General features: G+C 25.9%; 1 protein-coding gene across 1 annotated transcript; it reads right to left on the minus strand.

Annotated features, from left to right (window-relative positions):
• Positions 1-134: 134 nt before the first annotated feature.
• Positions 135-21,046, minus strand: LOC123263459 (homeobox protein unplugged). The gene is made up of 3 exons (XM_044726239.1): positions 20,585-21,046; positions 18,350-18,670; positions 135-976 (listed from the first exon to the last, which is right to left on the minus strand). Exons 1-3 carry the CDS (start codon positions 20,817-20,819, stop codon positions 375-377), a joined length of 1,158 nt encoding a protein of 385 aa, XP_044582174.1. The 5' UTR covers positions 20,820-21,046; the 3' UTR covers positions 135-374.
• Between the last annotated feature and the right edge of the window lie 1,805 nt (positions 21,047-22,851).

Consider the following 22,851-nt stretch of genomic DNA (forward strand, 5'->3'; position numbering starts at 1 on the left):
GAAATATTCTATTAAAGATATTTTTTTTTGTATTTAATTTTTTATTAAAAAAAAAAAATTAAAGTTAAAAATTCACGGTCACTAAATAAAGTCAAGCCAGTTTTTTTTTTTTTTTTTTACCAAAAACGATGATAAATAAAACTATCTATGTGTAATAATATTATATCACAAAATGATAAATAAACCCTAGTCGAGCTTAGACTAAGTTACATAGAGATATTTGGTATTTAGTAACAAATAAATGTAATAAAAAAACGTCTACTATTAAAAAACGTATTGCTATATTAAAAAAAGTCTAATAATAATAATAATAATAATAATAATAATAATAATAATCTAACGACTAAATATAATAATTATATTCAAATGCTCAGCTATCTTCCCGGAGTGCTTTGTTGGTGAACTGGTACAGCAGTAAAGGCCCTTAATCCAGCATTGGAGCCGAGCTGATGACTAATTCCAGGATTACCGGTCCCCAGTCTCAATCCCGCACTGATGGAGGGCGAGTTCGCGGACCTGGTGTGCGCCGGCTGAGGACATTTCTCCAGATGATGATGGTGTGAGCGAACTGCGAGTCTGCTAACGTGGACGGGAATCGGTACCACGATTCTTGGGCCGCTTCCAGGCTGACCATTATGCCCGTTCCGACCTACAGAACCTGCGCTGCCTGCAGTCAGGCCTGCTTTTACGCGCTTCCACTTGGCGCGACGATTCTGGAACCAAATTTTTACCTGGACTTCGGATAATTTGAGTGTATTCGCGATGTGCGAGCGCTCCGTAAGGCTGAGGTACTTTTTCGCATGGAATTCACGCTCGAGTTCCAGTAATTGCTCGGAGGTAAACGCTGTTCTTCTTCTTCTGGCCTTGCTATTATTTCCCGAGGATCCTGCTGAATTCGATGACTCTCTGCGGGCACTTCCGATGTCGTTAACACCCTCGTCGTCACTTTCAGCTGACATTCTACCGCTTTCTGAGTCTGAAATAGATACATTATTGGCAATTAGCTTCATTTTTTTTATTACAGGGAAAAATTCTGTTCTATAAACTATTATTAAAAAAAAAAAAAAAAAAACTAACTTTTTTTTTAATCTTAAAAATAAAATTTAAAAAAAAGTTAGTTCTGTTTTTTTAAAGTTAATTGTTTACCTTTTTATATTTTTATATACTTTTCTGAGATAATTAATATATTATATGTTTTCAAAATAGTTTTAAATAGATTAGAATTTTAAGCTAGATAAAATTTGTTTGTCTACTTATTTTGTTTTCTACATGTCAGTTTCATCATATTTTGAATATTAATCCACATAATCAAGAGAATAAAGAAAATATTTATATTATAAAATGATTTTCTGAAGAGATATTTAAAAAATTAGAAAAATTTTATTTTAAAAAGGATTCATAAAATAAAATTTGGTATCATTAATTAGGTCTTGATCTGAATTTGTGCCTTTTAAAGATTTTATGTATTTTTTAGTGATAGTCAATTTTTGGAGAAATTTTTAATAGTTCGTTAGTTTTATAAATTTCTTCTGTGACATTTCTCAATTAAATAATTGTTAATTGATCTTGTTATACACTGAAAAAAAAAAGTTCTTAACTGGAGTGTAAATTTCTTGGCTCAAGAAAATATTAAGGAAGGTTGAAAATTTCTTGAATGAAGTCAAAGTTTTTTGAGCCAAGAAAATTTCTTCTTGCTCCAAAATAACTTTTGTTTTTCCTTGAAATTTTCTTGGTGAAAAAAATTTGTTTTTAGCGTGGAGGAACATTTTTTTTTTTATTTATATCAATAGTACTTAAACTATGTATTTAGTGATTAAAAATATCAAAAAATAAATAATCTAAAATTCTTTTATTTCTAATTTGTAATTTTTAGCAGTTAAAAAGTGATTGTAGGTTACTAATTATTATTATTATTATTATTATCTACATTATTAAGAGAATGAACAAAATTTTGTGGCCAGTGTGTTTATATGATAAAATGGGTGTTTATGGTTAAATTTGATATCGTTGGAAAAGTCTTGACCTATAGAATTGTGCCTTTTCATAATTTCATATCATTCTCACCACTAGTCAATTTATGATGATAAGTGTTTAGGCTGCATTCGAAAATGCTCTATCTCTAGATTTATTTGGATAAATTTATTTACAGTGTAAACTCTATATAACGACACTGAAGGGACCGTGAATTTTATGACGTTATAGAGAGTTGACGTTAAATAGAGAGAAGAAAAATTAGAATTAGAAAAAAAAAAAGTTTACTTTAGACCATATTTTTATTGTAGTTATGTGCATAGAAAGCAATTTTATTTATTTATTTATTAACAGCCCTATAGCGTATATTCTGTTATTTTTGTCTGACGTCTTTTGCTGCACCAATAATTTTGTTGTATTTTTTTACATATCGACGGTCTAATTAGCAATTGGTCTAACTCCTTATTTTGTAGAGGGTAATTTTTTAACATTTTAATGTAGCAATAGTCCAATTATAAATTATTTGAATGATCCAAACCGAAATATTATACCTCTATTAGATATTAAATGGTTTTTTTAAGTGATAATAAAATTTTCACAAATTGTTTCTTCGAACAAATGGAAGATTGTATAAAATGGAGTTAGACAATTTGTTAATTAGAACGTCGATATTTTTTTCATATCTTGCGATATTGAGGGATCTTGGTCATAAAGGAGATATTTTTCTAATAATTTAGCTGAATTTCTTAGAAAGTTCGGAATGCATGATGCCACTTAATTGTTGTCGTTATTGAGAAACAAACTAAACCAACCAAAGACAAGTGATTTTGACGCTTTAAGGAGTTTATCGTTATATAGAGTAACGTTATATAGAGTTTACACTGTATTTAGATATATAATTAAGAAATGACATTGTATCTTGTGAACTATTGACATTTTTAAAGATATAAGCTCATCCCGATGTTACACTCATCAAGACCTGTCATTTAAGTACCCACATCATTTTTTCATATATTTATATATATTATATATATGTATATATGAAAAATATATAAAAATGCATGTGGGTACTCAAATGAAAGCTCTTGATGAGTGTAACATCGGGATGAGCTTATATCTTTGAAATATATATTATATATATGTATATATGAAAAATATATAAAAATGCATGTGGGTACTCAAATGAAAGCTCTTGATGAGTGTAACGTCGGGATGAGCTTCTATCTTAAAAAATGTCAATATTTATGAAAGTACAGTGCAATTTAACAAAATTTATTATTTAATAAAAAAAAATTTTATTTATTTATAGTTCACAAGTCACAACAGTCCCATAGTGACTGCAAGGTTGCTAGTAATTATTATTATTTAATTTGAAAATAATATTAATAATAATAATAATAACTTAAAAAATTTATATTAATATTCTTATAACTATAAATTCATTAATAATACTATCACTTATTATAAATTATAATTAATTATAATTAATGATAATGGTTTTAATGAGATAAACGATAAGTAGGTATTAATTAAGGAAGTTCGAGCGAATCTAATGTAAAAAATAATTTCCAACTTTGAGCTTTGAAATTAAGTATACGTATAAATAAATACGTCATTTATCTAATCCCAAAATTTAAAAAAGATTCACCGTTTAGTTACTTAGATATTAAATTTTAAAAATCACATATTTTATCTCCTTATACACGGGCTCTTATGGCGGATAAACTTTTGTCGAGACTTTAATTATTTTTTTCAATATTAACCTCCCAACTTTAACGGATAAAAAACTATACACAAGAAACTTGGATTATTGCAAAATATAAAAACAATTTAATAATAATACATTACCGATATAATTTTTGAAATATTTAAAGTCAAATTTTATGTTTGTAACTCGTTTATCGTCAGCCATTTATTCGAATAAAGATTTGACAACATCGCGTCAACAGCTGAGAAAAAAGAAAAAGATAGAAATATAGTTACAGAGAAGGAAATGTTTAACTCACACACTCATCCACGTCTCAGTTATGGGTATAATCAAGCGCACTATTGCCAAATCTGTTTATTTATTCCGGCAAGTAATAAATACCAAAGTCATTTTTTGCTCGACGGGCAGAAAGCGTCAACTTTCGGCCCGCTTCGCTAAACGAAAGTGCCGATTTCTGCCTTCGTCGAGCAAAAAAATAGTATACACTCCACGGGAAGTAAATAAGAAAGCCTCAGATCACATGTTTGTCAACCTCGGCTTCGCCTCGGCCGACAATTACATGTGATCTGAGACATTCCTTACTTTACTTCCCTAGGTGTGTAATATACTATTTATTACTTTACTTTATTAAATAAGTAAAAATTATCAATTATTAAATTGTTTAAATTATTTTAAATTAAAATAAAGAACTTTGACGGATATTGGGAAAACTAAAATTTAAAAAAAATTTTAACACTATTTTGACTCATTAGTTACGCTCTAACTTCCTTAAACTATTAAAATAAGATAACTTAAATGATAATTTATCAGTTTTAAATAAGTACACCGAGCACTTAACAGTTATCAAATAAATCAATTAATTAATTGATATGACACATTTTTGTTAATAATCTGTCTTAAAGATCTTTAGATTATGATTTATTAATCCGTCAGTGAGTGCGTCGAATTTTATATGTAATACGCCAAGTAGATTTTATTTGAAGTATAACACGTCAATTACACCAATATTCTTTTTGATAACAAAAAATTATAGGTAATAGATAAGATGTAATTATGTGAGTTAAAAATGAATCCATTAATGAGCGATTTCTAGTAATTGATAAATTAATGAAAAAATTTATTTTACAATTATAACAAATCAATTTATTATTGATTTTATATCTATTCAATTATCAGAATTGCAGGTTGATAATAAATAAATTTCTTTGAAATAATAAAAATTGCTTATCAAAAATTCAGCGACATCAAAGTTTGTACTTCAGTGTAAGTTTTCTTTTGCTTTACACAAATTACTTCACACTTCAAAAGCAATAAAATAACATATAAGTATAATCCATGCGTGTTCACGCCTATTCATTTTTTCTTTTCTTTTTACTTATAACTTATAAACTTCTAATAGAATCAAATAGTCGTTGAAGTAATTATTATTATTATTATTATTTACAAAATATCAATAACTAAATTACACTTTTTTACACAATAACAAAATTAATATTAACATTAAAAATATTTATTGATATCTTCAAATTAATGAAATGAAATTTTATTATGTAATATTCACATAAATATAAATTTATTGTTATTATAAAAAAAAAAAGATTAAGTCGATTAAATCTTAAAGTCTTGTTTAAATATTTTATATAAAATTTATTTCTTCAGATCAATACTAAATTTGCTACCCTAAAAAAAAAAAAAATAAATAATTGATTAAAGAAAAATATTCTTTCCAAGAAAATTATTTTAAGACTGGTTGTTTTAATTTAAAAATTTTTCTACTTGATTTAGGATAATGAAACTCTTCAAAATAATTTTTTTTTGATTAAGTTAATTTTTTTAGTTCAATGTATTCTTCATTTAAATATAAATTTCTTCATTTAAAATACCAAAAAAAAAATCTAATTCAGAAATTATTCTTAAACTTATTTTGAAAAATACATATACAGTAGAACCTCTATAACTCGAACTCCAAGGGAGAGGCAAAAAAATTCGAGTTATAGAGTTTTCGAGTTATAGAGGGTTTCGAGTTAGACAGTAACTGGTTTCGAGTTAGGGAGGTGACAAACAGAAAGGAAAAAGTCAAATACATACACATACAAAAATTCAAGTTACATATATAATCAACATATTTATTCAAAAAACTTATTGGAAAAAGTCAGTAATTCTTTTTTGCTTTAAATAAAGCTATTCTTTATCTTTAGCTTTTTTAACTTCCCGCTGAGAAAATCGAAGATTTTCAAAAATCGGGAAGTTATTGTTTTCACCCCGTTTTGCAAAAATCGAGTTTTCATCAGATCTCGACGTTTGAAGGTCATAGAAAGCTTCCCTGACTACTCCCGCGAGGTTGTCACGGTGTCTGTCTGTATGTGTGTGTGTGTGTGTGTGAGAGTATGTGAACCGCTTATAACTTTTGAACGACTCATCCGATTTTATCGCGGTTGGTGCCATTTGGAAGGGCTTGGCCAAACTTAGATTTTGAGTATAATTTGGACCGATTCAGATCAGTCGATTTTGAGAAATCTTAAAAAAACTAAGAAAAAAATTTTTTCAAACGTGGTTTTTTTTGGATAACTTTTAACAGGCGAGACCATCTTTTTCTCGCTTTGCTCTCACGGAGTTCAACGGAACTATCTCTGTCGCACTCCCAACAGCAGAGCAATTGCAGTTTCGATTGGTTTGACGAAGCGAATGAAATTTTTGAAAAAACCGCTTTGTGGTGAAATAGTTTATTAAATTATCTATTATCTCTAAAAACGTTTTTTCAAAATTTCCATTCGTTTCGCTAAGCCGATTGAAACTGCAATCACTGGTCTCGGCTGTTAAACGGCTCTACCGATCGATTCCAAAAACTAATCAGCTCTAGACAATGAAAAACCACGTCGATCGCCACCAAGCTGGTCAAAATCGGTTAACTCGTTCGAGAGATATCGTGAACGAAAGAAAACCGAAAAAAGTGTTTTTTCGAAATTACTCCGAAATTTTTGGTTCGATCAATCAAAACCTGAAAATTCATATTCACGCCAACCGCGTGAAAATCGGTGGATCCATTCAAAAGTTATTGCGGTTTGAAAATTCCAAAAGTAGTGTTCTATGAAACTTCTATCAGACTTTTGAGCTCGAAGAGCTCAAATGCATATAAATACTATTTCTTTGAGCTCAGCGAGCTCAAAATATCACATAAATTATATTTTGAGCTCAAAAATCTCAAAAACATCATAAGTACAATTTTAAGCGCCCAGGTATGGAATTAGCGGGAAGTTGCAGGGATGGCCTTTAGGGTGAACCGTTTTACTAATTTTTTGACTAATCTTCACTGCTTTGAGCACTTGTAGTTTTTCAGAAAGACTAAGAGTTTTGAGTTTTAAACTCATTGCTTATTAATTTTTTCACAGGAAGCTGTCAAAATTAATGTGTATTGTAGTGAATTCTAACTAAGTCTAACAGTATGATAATTTTACAATCGCCAACAGAAAACCTGATGTCAGCTAGAAATTCCATTACAATTTTGTAGAACTGGTCATCCTAATAAGATACCTACATACGGTAATAATTTTAAATTCGAGATAAAGAGGTCCAAGTATGTATTCGAGTTATGGAGGGTAAAAATGTACAGAAATAGCTTTAGGGACTCACTAATTATTTCGACTTATAGAGGGTAAAAATTTCGAGCAACGGAGATTTTACGGCTTGAGGGGAAGGGGATGAAACATTTCTTCGAGTTGCGGAAGTTTTCGACTTATCGAGGTTCTACTGTACAATATCACAGAATTTTGATAATTGTTACATTGATAAAAAAAATTAACTTGACTCAAGAACCAAAATCTTGACTCAAGAAAATCATTTTGAAGAAAATTCTTGAGACAAGAAAAATTTATTTAAGTTAAAAGACCCAGTTATTGACACTGGCCTAGTTTTTTGACACTTGCAATTTTATTCTAATTAAAAAAACAAAATGTTCTCAAAAAAAAAAAATAATCTTAAAATTTATAATTCAAAAATGATGTTTATTAATTTATCAAAGTTGATTTATTTGTTTTAATTAGGTTAGTGTTAATAACTGGGTCTTTTACTTTAAATTAAAAATAATTTCTTGACTCAATAATTTATTCTTTTGATTCAAGAAAATCATTTTCTTCAAAATTGTATTCTTGATTCAAGATTTTGGCTCTTGAGTCAAGTTAATTTTTTTATCAGTGTAGTATTCATCAAAATCAGCAATATTACACAGTAAAAAATTTTGCGTCAATGCGTCAAAAAATTTTGTGTTAAAAATTTTTATGTTAAATATTTAATACTTTTTTGTGTTAATTTAATACAATAAATGTTGAATTTATGGTATAAAAGTGTTAAATATTTAACACAAAAATTTTTAAAACAAATTTTTTTGACGCAATGACGCAAAATTTTTTACTGTGTAAAAATTAATTCTACCATGTTTTATTGGAAGAAATATATTTCATCTTGTTTAAAAATATTCAATTGCTTCGTTATATTTAGTAAAATTTTTAAATAAAGACTTTTTGATCTATATCTTCTTAGTTTAATTTTTTTTGACTTGATTCATGAATTTCTCAAATTAATTCAAACTGAATACTTCAGAGTAAAAGGAGATTTTTTCTAAAAATACTTTTCTTGAATTAAGTACATTTAAGTACATTATCATGATACATTATTTTTGTTCGAGCTAAAATTATCCATTTGATAATTTAAAAAAATTAAAAAAGAATTAATTTTGCTGCAATTTAACAACAAAAAAAATTTTTAATATTTACTCAAAATTCTCATAATAAAATTACAATAACAAATAATAAAACAATACAATTCAATTACCGTGATAAATGAACAATAAATAACTAATAAAAAATCATAATAAAATATTGACTCGACTAGTTGAAAATTATCTGGATTGCATCCCGCTAATTTATTGATGAAGTTTCGATTTACAAATTAATGTAAAGCAAGAGATCTTAAGACCTATTACCGATTCCGAGTACTTTGCATATTGTAGGGTTTTAAATTTGCGATATATTACTATGTAAGCTGTGGGTACATCCTCGTATATATCCATCACTTACATATAAAGAATGAAGAATAAATGGCAAAATGAAGCGTCTTTACACTCAACGACAATTGTCGATTAGATCGATTTATCGCATGTACGCTCTAACATTTACCTCGGCGACATACCGCTCGAGATATAAATGTAAGGGTAATTAAATCGACGTTAAAAAGAGTATAACGATCGTCAAAGCACTCATACATTTACTTTTAATTTTTAATTTATATATGTAACAATTGCAGTTAAAAAGTCAGTTGACATTTACACAGAAAAAAAGGTTCACTTGAGCTAAGAAAATATTTTGCTTCCTAATTATTTTCTTGAGCAAAAAAAAAATTTTTTTGACACAAGAAATTTCACTTATTCCAACAAAATTAATTTTCTTGCTTTAAGAAATATGTATCTTGATCCAAGAAAATTTATTTAAGTCAAGAAAATCTTGTTTTGAGAAAATTCAGCCTCTTGCTCCAAAAATTTAGTTCTTGATAGAAGTTAATTTTCTTGTCTTGAGAAAATTTCTCTCTTGCTCCAAAAAATTAAATATAAAAATAGAGGTAAATTTTCATTAATATTTTTATTGATTAACATGTCAAATGGGAAGATCAAATAATATTTCATCATTTTTTTTCAATCAATATGTATACTAGCACGCTAAAATAATATAAAATGGGTATCAAATATTAAAGAGAAAAATTTTCTCAAGGTGAGAAAATTTTTTTCTCAGCTGAAGTAGGTGGCGCTGTTTCCCTAAAGTATCTAAAAATCTTGATCAAAAATAAAAATTTATTGTATCAAGTACTTATGATAATTTGAATTAAGAAAAAATGACTTCTACCAAGAATAGAATTTCAAAAAAAAATTTTATTTCAGCCAACACAACTACGGTCTTCCGTCAGGCACCCGACAAATTTTTTTGAGCCAAAAATTTTGTTCTCCAGTCAAGAAATTTTTCTTTCTGTGTAGAAGTAAATACTTCATATTTGAGACTTCAGGTGTTAAATATTACTAATAACTTTGAAAAGTAAATTGATAAAACTTAATTTAGTTTATCGAATGATTTTCAGATGAACGACTTATCCTGTTTAATAATAAATACCACGCCGTTGACATGTTACTTTCAACTTCGTTGTATTATACCAATTGAATCTTCGAGAGAACTCGAGTTTAAATGAATAATTTATTTATATATAAAGCGGATAAAATCCGACATTCGTTTAAGTGAAGATTACATTTTTAGACGAGTGGAGTTATCTATTACCGATTCTCCTACTGCAGTAATATACATTATACTTTATCGTGTATAATATGATGTATATCCGTAGATTAATTCCAGAGCTTGTTCAATGTTCCATCTTTGATATAATAGTTAAACGATGACCTGAATGAAATAACGGGGATTTTTTTATAGAATACATCAATTAAACTTTAAATATTCAACGTTTAATAATTAGTGAATTTATATTACTCTTATCTCTTGTCGGATCCGAATGTATGGAAACTTTGTTATATTTAATAGGTACTGATTTATTATTTATGGCGGATGTGCAGATTATTGACGTTTTAATGTTTTTTAATTGATACTATTATTTATTATTCAAATTTATAAATAACGAGATAATGGATATACGTTCATTAACACATTAACAATCATTTGACAAGGGTTTTATTATTATAATTATTCGTTTTCAATAATAATATTAATAAATTGTTGAATGAAGATTTATTCAGATTTCTTCTTATGAAAATATTCATTTATAATTAAAAAAAAATTTTTTGGTGATTTAATCATTAAATTTTTTCACAAAAATTTATAAAACCCAAGTTATTATTATTATTATTATTATTATTATTATGACATTATTAATAATAATAATAATAATAATAATAATAATAATAATAATAATAATAATCTATATTATTAAGAGAATAAAAATTTTGTGTCCAGGACAGTCATATCATTCTCACTGATAGTCAGTTTATTATGATAAGTATTTAGGCTGCATTCGAAAATGCTCTATCTCTAGATACATAATTAAGAAATGACCTTGTAAACTATTAATATTTTTAAAGATATAAGCTCACCCTGACATAGACTCATCGAGACCTTTCATTTGAGTACCCACATCAATTTTTCATATATATATATATATATATATATATATATATATATATATATATATATATATATATATATATATATATATACATATATATAAATATATAAATATATAAATATATATATATATATATAAATATATATATATATATATATATATATATATATATATATATATATATATATATATAATATATATATATATATATATATATATATATATATATATATATATATATATATATATATTATATATATTATATATATGCATGTATAAAAAATATATCAAAATGCATGTGGGTACTTAAATGAAAGCTTTTGATGAGTGTAACATCGGGATGAGCTTATATCTTTAAAAACGTCAATAGTTAAGAAAGTACAGTGCAATTTAACAAAATTAAAAAATGACCTTTTATCTTGTGGAATATTGACATTTTTAAAGATATAAGCTCATCCTGATGTTACACTTATCGAGACCTTTCATTTGAGTACCCACATCAATTTTTCATGTATTTATATATATTATATATATTAGGGTGGCGCAAAAAAACCGACTATTTTTTTTTTTTTGAGTCTCGAGTGAAAAAATGTTAGTTTTTGATGTTTTAAGAGCTCTCTCCAAAGGACAGCTTAAAAAAAATTTTTTAAGATGTCGCCCCAAATTTTTTTAAATTTCAAAAATCGTCAAAAATCGATTTTTTTTTTTTTTTTATTTTTTTTCTCGTTACGGTATAATTTTATAGACTAAAAAAAAATAAGTTTCTTAAATTGTCAGTTCAAAATTTGAATTTTGAAAGGTCGCTCATAATTTTTTTCAATTTATTAGTGCATTAGTTTAGATTTTTTCGAGCGACCTTTTACTATTCAAATTTTAATTCCATGCATTTTTTTTTTTTTTTATTTAGTACAATAATCGATAAAAATACATCACGAGATGAACTAAAAATCAAGCACAACATAGAAAATATAATTTTTTTTTAATTTAATAATTTTATTTCATCAACTGCCAGGCGTGGGTTCGAATCCCAAGCTGGTCTTAGAAACCAGCTTGGTTGAGATTTGACCTTGCCGCGTAGGTTAAGATTTTTTCAAACCAAAAAAAACCCCAACGTACCACTCCCAACACTTAAAGTCGGCGATATGACTAATTGAAGAAGAAAAAAAAAAAATTATGAGCGACCTTTCAAAATTTAAATTTTGAACTGAAACTTTCAAAAACTTATTTTTTTTTGGTCTATAAAATTATACCGTAACGAGAAAAAAAATTTTAAAAAAAAATTCGATTTTTGACGATTTTTGAAATTTTAAAAAATTTGGAGTGACCTCTTAAAATTTTTTTTTAAGCTGTCCTTTGGTGAGGGCTCTTAAAACATAAAAAAATAACATTTTTTCACTCGAGACTCAAAAAAAAAAAATAGTCGGTTTTTTTGCGCCACCCTATTATATATGTATATATGAAAAATATATCAAAATGTATGTGGGTACTCAAATTAAAGCTCTTGATGAGTGTAACATCGGGATGAGCTTATATCTTTAAAAACGTTAATATTTAAGAAAGTACAGTGCAATTTAACAAAACTCATTGTTTAATAAAGCAAAATTTTATTTATTTATAGTTCACAAGTCACAGCAGTCACATAGTGACTGCAAGGTTGCTAGTTAATATTATTATAATAATAAATTATCGAATAAAGATAATTCAAGATTTCTTCTTATGAAAATTTTCTTCTATAATTAAAAAAAAAATTTTTTGGTGATTTAATCATTAAATTTTCTTACAAAAATTTATAAAACTCAAACTATTATTATTATTGATTTCAAGATTCAGGATGGTAATTCAGATTTTTTGACTTTACTCATTTGCGGGGACGTTAAGTGATCCTCCCATGTCATGTCCAAGGCGATAGGGTCTTTTGCTATTTGGGAAAGACCAGCGGTAAAAAACGGGCAGATGTTCGCCGATTTGTCAGTTCATGAATGTTTAATGAAAGTTTGTAAAAAAATTTGAAAAATGGTGACCTTGCAGGTTACGAGGTTACGTAAAACTTCCCACTATTTACTATCTCAAATTGAAAAAAAAAAACTAACTAAAAGTTTCATATCATTATAAATGAACTAAATAAAAATTATTTAAACCAATTTCTCAAATTTAAAAACAATATAAATTTTTTATAATTATTCTTCTGAAGTAAAATATTTACATTTCTTCTTTGCATAATTTAAAGAATCGTAGTGAAAAATAAACTATTTAGGGTTTAGTTTTATGAATGACGAAATTTGAGTAGTTATAAGGAAATGGTAATTCATTTTTTAGATACTAAATCGATTATCAGTAACGACCAGACGATGACCTTATTTTTTAAAATAACTTATATTAGATAGAGTTAGAAATTTTATCGGACTTTTTACTATTAATCTATCCGTTCAGAATGATTCGATAGCATAAAATAGTGTTAAATTGAATGTTAATGTTAAAGTGCCTGATCTCTACAGCGGAAGTAATTAATGATGACACGAAGTTTAATTGTGAAATGGATTTAAAATCTAATTTTAATGAATTAATACTCACAGAATTGCGGTTAAAGTTGAGATGTTTTATCTCTTTGTTTCTGAACGGAAATTCGATAATAATATAATTAGCTTCATTAGATCTCAGAGATGAGACATTTAATTCATTTTTTTGATTAGCGAATATGGGTCATATTTAAAGCTTAAATTAATCAGAATTTAATCATTTTATTGTAAAATAATTACTCAAAAATCTTGGAAGAATAATTATTAATTATGATAAAAAATTAAGTTTTAATATCATATTTCTTCAGTAAGAAATTGAAGGTATTACATTTTTTATTATTCAGTTATGAGAAATGTTAATTTTCAGGTATTTTAGTTTAATTTTTATAATTTTTATCGTTAAAAAAAATTTATTTTCGATCATTTTTATATTTCTTCTTCAGTGTTAAATAAAAAAGTCAAGCTTTGAAATTAAATATTTTATCAGAATAATAATCAATATGTTATTTCAATGTAATTTAATGATATTTAATTATTGAAACATTTTAAAAAAAATTTATTACATTGAAAAATTTCTTTACAAAAAACTGTTCTAATGATTTTATTGAAATTTAATAATTTTTTTCAATTTTAAAGTATTGAAATTGCCTTTTTTTAACTGGAATAAAAAATTTAATAAGAATAATAATAATAAACTATAAAATGATGATAATTTTCGATTTATTCTGATAAAAATAATATTCTTCTTTAATTAAATCAAAAATTTAGATTTTATCATTAAATTATTTTCACAAAGAATTTTTTTTATCAGAAGAAAAATTCCAAGTATTTTTGACAATTTAACAAATTATTATAAAAATATTTCAAAATGAATGAAAAAACAAAAATAATAATAATAATAAAAAATGAATAATAAAATATAAAAAATAATAATAATAATGAAAAATTTTACAATTTATACAACTATACATTGCAATATTGAATTACGACAGTTAAGTAACATGTATGACAAGTAATTTGCCTCTATAGCAGAATAAGATAATTTTATAACCAGCTCGATAATAGACTCATTTCGCTTTAAATAGTAATTTCACTCTAATTCTTAATCCAATATTCTTAAGGTAGTTGAGTCATGCGAGCAAAATGTCAAGAAACCTACCAAATTTTTAATATAAATAATTAAATGCATAATGCACATGCTGTTAAAATTTGGAGACGATTTATCACTTCTAACTTGCAAAGATAATTGCAATTGAAAATGCACAGAAAAAAAAATTAACTTGATTCAAGAGAAAAATTCTTGAACCAAGAATATAATTTTGAAGAGGGTAATTGTCTTGAATCAAGACGAAAAATTCTTGAATTAAGTAAAATTTCCTTAAATCAAGAATTTTTCTACTCAAATTAAGAATATTAAGCTCTTCAAAAATATATACTTGATTCAAGAACATTTTTTTTCTGTGTGGCATATTTACACAGGCGATATGGGAAAGGAGAGAGAAAACCACGAAGTTTTATTATTTTTGTATTGAAAAAATTTTAAGAATTTCACGAAAAACTAATATTATTTAGATTAATACATGTATAAATACCCTAAAAAATTCTGGAATTCCCTACTACATAGTTTTTAAGAAATCATTGATAAACTACACAGAAAAAAAGGTTCACTTGAGCCAAGAAAATATTTTACTTCCTAATTATTTTCTTGAGTGAAAAAAAAATTTTTTTTTGACGCAAGAAATTTCACATATTCCAACAAAATTAATTTTCTTGCTTTAAGAAATATGTATCTTGATCCAAGAAAATTTATTTAAGTCAAGAAAATCTTGTATTGAGAAAATTCAGCCTCTTGCTCCAAAAATTTAGTTCTTGATAGAAGTTAATTTTCTTGTCTTGAGAAAATTTCTCTCTTGCTCCAAAAAATTAAATATAAAGATAAAAGTAAATTTTCATTAATATTTTTATTGATTAACAAGTCAAATGGGAAGATCAAATAATATTGAATCATTTTTTTTCATTCAATATGTATAATTGCACGCTAAAATAATATAAAATGAGTATCAAATATTAAAGAGAAAAATTTTCTCAAGGTGAGAAAATTTTTTTCTCAGCTCAAGTAGGTGGCGCTGCTTCCCTAAAGTATCTAAAAATCTTGATCAAATATAAAAATTTATTGTATCAAGTATTTATGATAATTTGAATTAACAAAAAATGACTTCCACCGAGAATAGAATTCAAAGGAAAATTTTCACTTCAGCCAACACAACTTCGGTCTTCCTTCAGGCACCCGACAAATTTTCTTGAGCCAAGAATTAATTCTTTGGCTTCAAAATTTTGTTCTCCAATCAAGAAATTTTTCTTTCTGTGTAATAAAGTAAACAAATAAAGTCATGCGACACTAGCGAATGAAAAAGACAGCAGTAGAATAAACTATAAATTAGGAAAGAACTACCTTAAAACAGAAAATAAAATAAAAAAAAAAAAAAAAAAAACAAATAAAAAAACAAATAAAAAACCCACTATCATTGATCATCGCGTTTATTTTATAAAATTCACTTCATTTAGGATAATAGCTTTTTAATGTTTCAAAGCTATTAAGTTGTTAAAAACTATATGTTTACTTATAAATTAACGATAATACAACAATTGGTATATTAATTGTAATTGATAATAATTATTTAAGTAATTAAACAGATATTAATGAGTGACTAGATGTCCGGTAATTGTGACATAAAACCTTCGAGCAGTAATTTTAAAAAACCACATCGTAAATTTGATAAGAAAAATTAATGTCTTTGTTCACTAATACCGGGCTATTAATTTTTAAATAGTCGCGTGAAATATAGATCAATGTTGCGCATGACAACAAAACTAAAATTTTTTTAAATTAATTATTTTTTAATTAAGAAATACCAATTTTAAAAAAAATAATAATGAAAAATCTATTGTAACATAATAAACAAAAAGCTTGGTGATGAATTCGACGAATTTTTTAGCCAGTCTCGCATATAAATTTGACCTGCGGCATTACATCAATGAAAAATAATCGGTCATTCACGACTCGTACTTAGAGGATACGTGATAAACGATAAAAAACAATTTTATTTCTTTTTTCAAGTGTTTCAATGTGTTGCGACACATTAATAGAATCAAAGTAATTTACTCGAGTAATTAATACCCGGTATTGGTGAATTATCTTGGTAGTTTTATAATAAAAATTAATATCTTGCTCGTTAACGCAAACTAATAGTCTTCTTGTTATTATTAGTTCTTTGTAGAATCAGGTAATAAATTTCAGGGTCCTAATCAACGTCTTTAATTATGTCATTAAAATTAGTAATTAAAGTTTAGTCGATTAATTAATTTATTTATTTATTTATTTATTCTAGTATATGGAGAGCCGGTTTTTTTGTTCGGTTATACTGCGAAAACTACTGAACCGATCGGAATAATGCTTATACATTAAGGTGCAGCGTGTTTCGAAGAAGGTTTTAGTATATGATATGTTGATAATTACTTATCCGGAACCTATATTTTTTTGATTTAGATATAATCTATATTCGATAAATAGAAATAATCTATAATCGATATGATAAAATGATAAATAAATAAATAAATATGATAAAATGGGTTTTTATGGATAAATTTGGTATCGTTAGAAAAGTTTTGACCTAGAGATGTGCCTTTTCAAGGTTTTTTATCAATCTCACCAGGAGTCAATTTATGATGATAAGTATTTAGGCTGCATTCGAAAATGCTCTATCTCTAGATGCATAATTAAGAAATGACCTTTTATCTTGTGAAATATTGACATTTTTAAAAATATAAGCTCATCCCGATGTTACACTCATCAAGACCTTTCGTTTAAGTACCCACATGCATTTTTATATGTTTTCACATACATATATATATATGAAAAATATATAAAAATGCATGTGGGTACTCAAATGAAAGCTCTTGATGAGTGTAACTTCGGGATGAGCTTATATCTTTAAAAATGTCAATATTTAAGAAAGTACAGTGCAATTTAACATAGTTAAGAAATGACCTTTTATCTTGTGAAATATTGGCATTTTTAAAGTTATAAGCTCATCCCGAATTTACACTCATCAAGACCTTTCATTTAAGTACTCACATCAATTTTTCATATATTTATATATTATATATATGTATATATGAAAAATATATAAAAATGCATGTGGATACTCAAATGAAAGCTCTTGATGAGTGTAACATCGGGATGAGCTTATATATCTTTAAAAACGTCAATATTTAAGACAGTACAGTGCAATTTAACATAATTAAGAAATGACCTTTTATCTTGTGAAATATTGATATTTTTAAAGATATAAGCTCATCCCGATGTTACACTTATCAAGACCTTTCATTTAAGTACCCACATCAATTTTTCATATATTTATATATTATATATATGTATATATGAAAAATATATAAAAGTGCAAGTGGATACTCAAATGAAAGCTCTTGATGAGTGTAACATCGGGATGAGCTTATATCTTTGAAAACCTCAATAGTTAAAAAAGTACAGTGCAATTTAACAAAAGTCATTATTTAATAAAGCAAAATTTTACTTATTTATATTTTACAAGTCACGGCAGTCACATATATACTATAGTAACTGCAAGGTTGCTACACAGAAAAAAAAATTAACTTGAATCAAGTAAATAACTTTGAAGAATTCCATCTTTTTGGTTTGAGTTGAAAAATTCTTAAACTAAGAGATACTTTTTGGTTTAGGTAAATTTTACTTAATCTAATAATTTTTTGTTTTGAGTTATGACAATGAAACTCTTCAAAATTATTATCTTGGTTCAAGAACTTTTCTCTTGAAAATCTAAATCAATTGAATTTTTTTATCAGTGTAGTACTCTAATTAAATTTCAAATCTAGATCTAAAAATTCAATTATATAAAACGCCCATCAGAGCGGACGAATAATAGCTATTAGTTAAAAATAAACCAACCTTGCTGTGACTTGGACAGATACTGGACTGGAGACAAGCTTCCATCGTCTTCTTCACTGTCGGTCATCACTGCGTTGCTGTTGATATTCCCCGCGTCTCGATGTCCGGGATAAACTGCACCCTGAAGATGATGATGCAGCCCGGAGAGACTCAGGTTTAAACTATTTGATGACAAAGGATTGCTGTTTTGGTGAGAGGGATAGTTTGCCGACGGAAGTGGCGGCATCAGTGGCCCGCAAGTTATGCTTCCGTCTCCACCGTGCATTCTCATGGGTAACCAGTTGTAAGCTGCACTATACAAGCTTAATGGCATCGCGAACCCTGTAATTTATTTATTTATTTATTTATTTATTTGTTAGTTAATAAGTTATATATGAGTCACTTATGGAGTTATTGGTCTCCTTAAAATCGATTTCAACTGCGCTGATTAATTATTCATGTATCCTCGTTTCACTCACTTGAAATATAATTTTAATTCAATTATAAAACCAATAAATGTCATACTCAATGTTTTAGAGGAATTTAAAATATATCTAGAGCAATTATCAGTCCTGTTAGATTAATATTGATTTATTTGAATTAATTATTTTAGTTGGGAAATTATGAGCTTGAATGTAACGTTTTGGTCAATGAATAAAAGATATTACATTTTTCTAAAAGTGAAAAAATTTTTTTCATTGAAATTTATGCCAATAAATTCAATCAGTTTTTTAAAAACTTTTTGACGGTAGTTCAAATTTTTTAAATGCATTTTTCGTTGTTATTATTAGTTATTTAAATTAAAGTTGGAAATTTTTTAAAATCAATACACAAAAAAATTAAGTTTTAAATTAAAAAGTTCCAAAATTAGTTATTTAATTTGTACTGATAAAAATTTACAACCTGAAAGTAACAGCTTTTAAATATTTTAAAAATTTCTTTCAACAAATGAATTTAAAAAAAAAATTTTGAGTGTAGAAATTAAAAAAAATATGAATTTAAATTTTGAAAAATATTTTATTGCTAATAAATTTCTTGAAAAAAAATAGTTGAAAGTCATGATACATAAATTGACACACTTAATAATTTTTAAGATTTCTATAACAAGTAAATTTAAAGTATTTTTCCAAATTCTAAATATATAAATGTCTATAGAAATTGTAAAAAACAATGAAAGGAATTTTTTAATAATAATTTATTTTTTGAATAAAATGGCTGCCACTTTCAGTGTAATTTAAAAGTCTGTTAATTTAAAAAAATTCCAGAACAAAAAAAAAATTTATAATACTAAAGTTAGCCGGCGTTTTTAATTTTTTTTCATTTATTAAATTATTACTAAAAAATATTTTTAAAAAATTGCACATAGTTTTAAATATTTTTACATTTGAAATTTTTTTATGAAAATTAATTTAGCATTTAACAATTTATAGAATTTTTTTAACAAATAAATTATGGAAAAAAAATATAATAATAAAGTTAGCCGACATTTTTAATTTTTTCTATTTTGGTTAATTTATTAATTTATAACTAAAAATATTTTTAAAAAATTGCACTTATAGTAATTGAAGTTTTTAACAAATGAAAAATTTTGTTTTTTATTTTTTTGTAATAAAAAAAATCATATAAATTTCTAGATGTCGGCAAACTTTATTTTCATAAAAAAAATTTAGAAATTTTAAAAAGTTAAAATTGCAATTTTTTCAAAAATAATTTTCCAAAACAAATTTGTTTGTTAAATAAAATTAATAAGTAAAAAATTTTTAAAACTGTCACCTTCAATATCATAATTTTTTTAATAAAAACAATATGAAAATTAATTTAGCAGATATTTAATAATTTTCAAAACTTTTTTTAACAAATAAATTTTGGCAAAAACAATATAAAAAAAAAAAAAATTGACAAGTTTAAAAAAATTAAAAATGCAATTTTTTAAAAAATAATTTTATGAAAATTAAGTTAGCCGACATCTAAAAATTTTTAGAATTTTTTTTTACTAAAAAAATTATTACAAAAAACTAAAAAAAAAAATTTCACATGTAACAAACTTATAGTGCAATTTTTTAAAAATAATTTTCAGCTCTAATTTAATAATTGAAAAAAAAAATAAAGAAATTGAAAACTTTGGTGTTATAATAATTATTTAGAATTAATTTGTTAAATAAATTTAAAAATTTGTCAAGTGGCAGCTAATTTTAATATAAAAAAAATTTTCAAACTTTTTAAATGTCGGCCAACTTAACTTTCATAAAAATTTACCTGGGAGAGCACTGGTGACAGTAGCAAGACACCGTTGCTGATAAAGAAACTCTCTCTCACGTTCAGCGTCATCAATACCTTTACCAGATTTATTATTATTAGAATTATCCACATCATTAATAAACTGTCCTTTGTTACCAATCAAACTCTCAATAGTAAAAGGTTTAGGCGCGGGCCTCGGAGTGATTTCCAGAGAATCAGTTTCTTCATTAAAATTTTTTTTTCCCTTTTCCATTTTATTTTTTATAACAAAATTACACAGCACATTAAATAAACTTCACTTGTTCACACGCACTTAAATATACAAACTAATTATTCCAGGAATTTTTATTGAAATTCTATCCCAGAGAATAAAGAATTCAGAAACAATAAAAACTACACGATGTTACCGCCGGGATAGCTGACGGTTGACTGTCGCGATACATGCGCGAAATCCCCGCGTCGGATTACACACAACAATGTGTCGTAGCTTGTAGTAGGGATAGAATGAGAAAAACCCGCGTAGTAAGCTTACCCCCGATTGAAATATATCGCGAGGCGTGGCCAAGGTCGTCGAGGAGGGATCGTTGATTGGACCAGTGTTAACCAACGGTACCATTGTTGTACCAACGGTGAATCGCGTCGCCATCTTCGGAGAAGCTAGATCACTCAGGACAGAGGCTGCTAAATTTTCCCTCACCTGAAAAATAATTATAATAAATAAATTTTTTTATCTCAGGAATGTGGACAAGATAGGATCATAATAACAAATTACATTATTATTTCTGCGACGTTTCGGTCATTTATTTGACCTTCCTCAGGCATCTGAAAATTTCACATGTTAATAACCAACAACATACACTGATAGAAGGATTTATTTGTATTAAATAATATTTGTTAATAGCTAACAAATCATTTATTAGAGACCATTTTTTAATATTAAATAAATATTTCTTAGTATTTAAAATGATTTGTTTGTATTTAATAAATCAGATATTCATTTATTAAATATTAATAAATCTTTTTAAATACTAAGAAATATTTAAGGACTAACAAATGGCTTCAAATAAATGATTTGTTAAATATTAACAAATCTTTTTAACTATAAACAAATCCTTCTATCAGTGTAACATAACAATTGTTACAAATACAATATTTACCATAATACGAATTCTAACAATCACTATCTTACATTGCACAGTTGTCTTAGTCATATAACTCTACAGAATTAATAAAACTGGTAAATTTATTAATTAATTACAAACTCCAGAAATAAAGTCAACACGACACTTATAAAAATTGTTAATTGCATGGCACCAATTAGCCCGCCTCCAAAACATTAGGTACATGAATCATACTATACAATCTAAAAACATCTGTCATCTGTCATCTGAATTTATTTCTGGAGTTTGTAATTAATTAATAAATTTACCAGTTTTATTAATTCTGTAAAGATTTATATGACTAAGGCAACTGTGCAATGTAAGATAGTGATTGTTAGAATTCGTATTATGGTAAATATTGTACATATTTGTAACAATTGTTATGTTATGTCGTTGGTTATTAACATGTGAAATTTTCAGATGCCTGAGCAAGGTCAAATAAATGACCGAAACGTCGCAGAAATAATAATGTAATTTGTTATTATGATCCTACACGGTGAGAAATTTCCATTATTTTTTATTCTGCATGGATTTTAGATATTACAATGGTGCATATTACTAGTGAACCTTATTGACTCAGAATAAAATTTTACAATGGCCCATAGTAATTTCCGAAACAAATGAAATCAGACATAGTAAATGGTAGAAATTGAAATGTACCATAGTAAAATGAAATATGCAATAATTTAAATTTCCGAATGTACTATAGCAAAAAAAATAAGAAAACGTTTGTAAAAAATAAAAAATTTTAGAGTAAAAAATGTTTTTAGCAATCAAAAAAAATATCAAACCAAACAAGATTTTTTTTGTTTGCAATAATTTTTAAAAATATTTTTTAAAATATAGTTTTTTTAATTTTTTTTTTTCATTTTAACAATGAACGTAGGATTTATTTTGGCAGTTAATTTTATTATGAATAATTATAAACACAATATATAACTTTTAAATTATTTTTTATTATTATTAGAAGTGTCGGTTGCAGGTTAACCATAAAATGTGTGTTTTCATTTTAATTTTTCACGGTAAATTATTAAATATTTTATTATTTATGAATCTTACAAATTTTCATTAACTATTCATGTGTTGATGGATTTATAAACTAATATTTATTTAAAACTTAATGTT

The sequence above is a fragment of the Cotesia glomerata genome, linkage group LG4, assembly GCF_020080835.1.
Source record: "Cotesia glomerata isolate CgM1 linkage group LG4, MPM_Cglom_v2.3, whole genome shotgun sequence".
In the NCBI taxonomy this organism is placed as follows: Eukaryota; Metazoa; Arthropoda; class Insecta; order Hymenoptera; family Braconidae; genus Cotesia; species Cotesia glomerata.

What these genes read in the sequence shown, in the direction of transcription:
- LOC123263459 (XM_044726239.1), bottom strand. Translation starts at nt 20,819, where the DNA reads ATGGAAAAGGGAAAAAAAAATTTTAATGAAGAAACTGATTCTCTGGAA. An exon ending in TGTCACCAGTGCTCTCCCAG is followed by an intron (nt 18,671 to 20,584) that starts GTAAATTTTTAT and finishes AATAAATTACAG; the next exon opens with GGTTCGCGATGCCATTAAGC. An exon ending in TCTGTCCAAGTCACAGCAAG is followed by an intron (nt 977 to 18,349) that starts GTTGGTTTATTT and finishes TATCTATTTCAG; the next exon opens with ACTCAGAAAGCGGTAGAATG.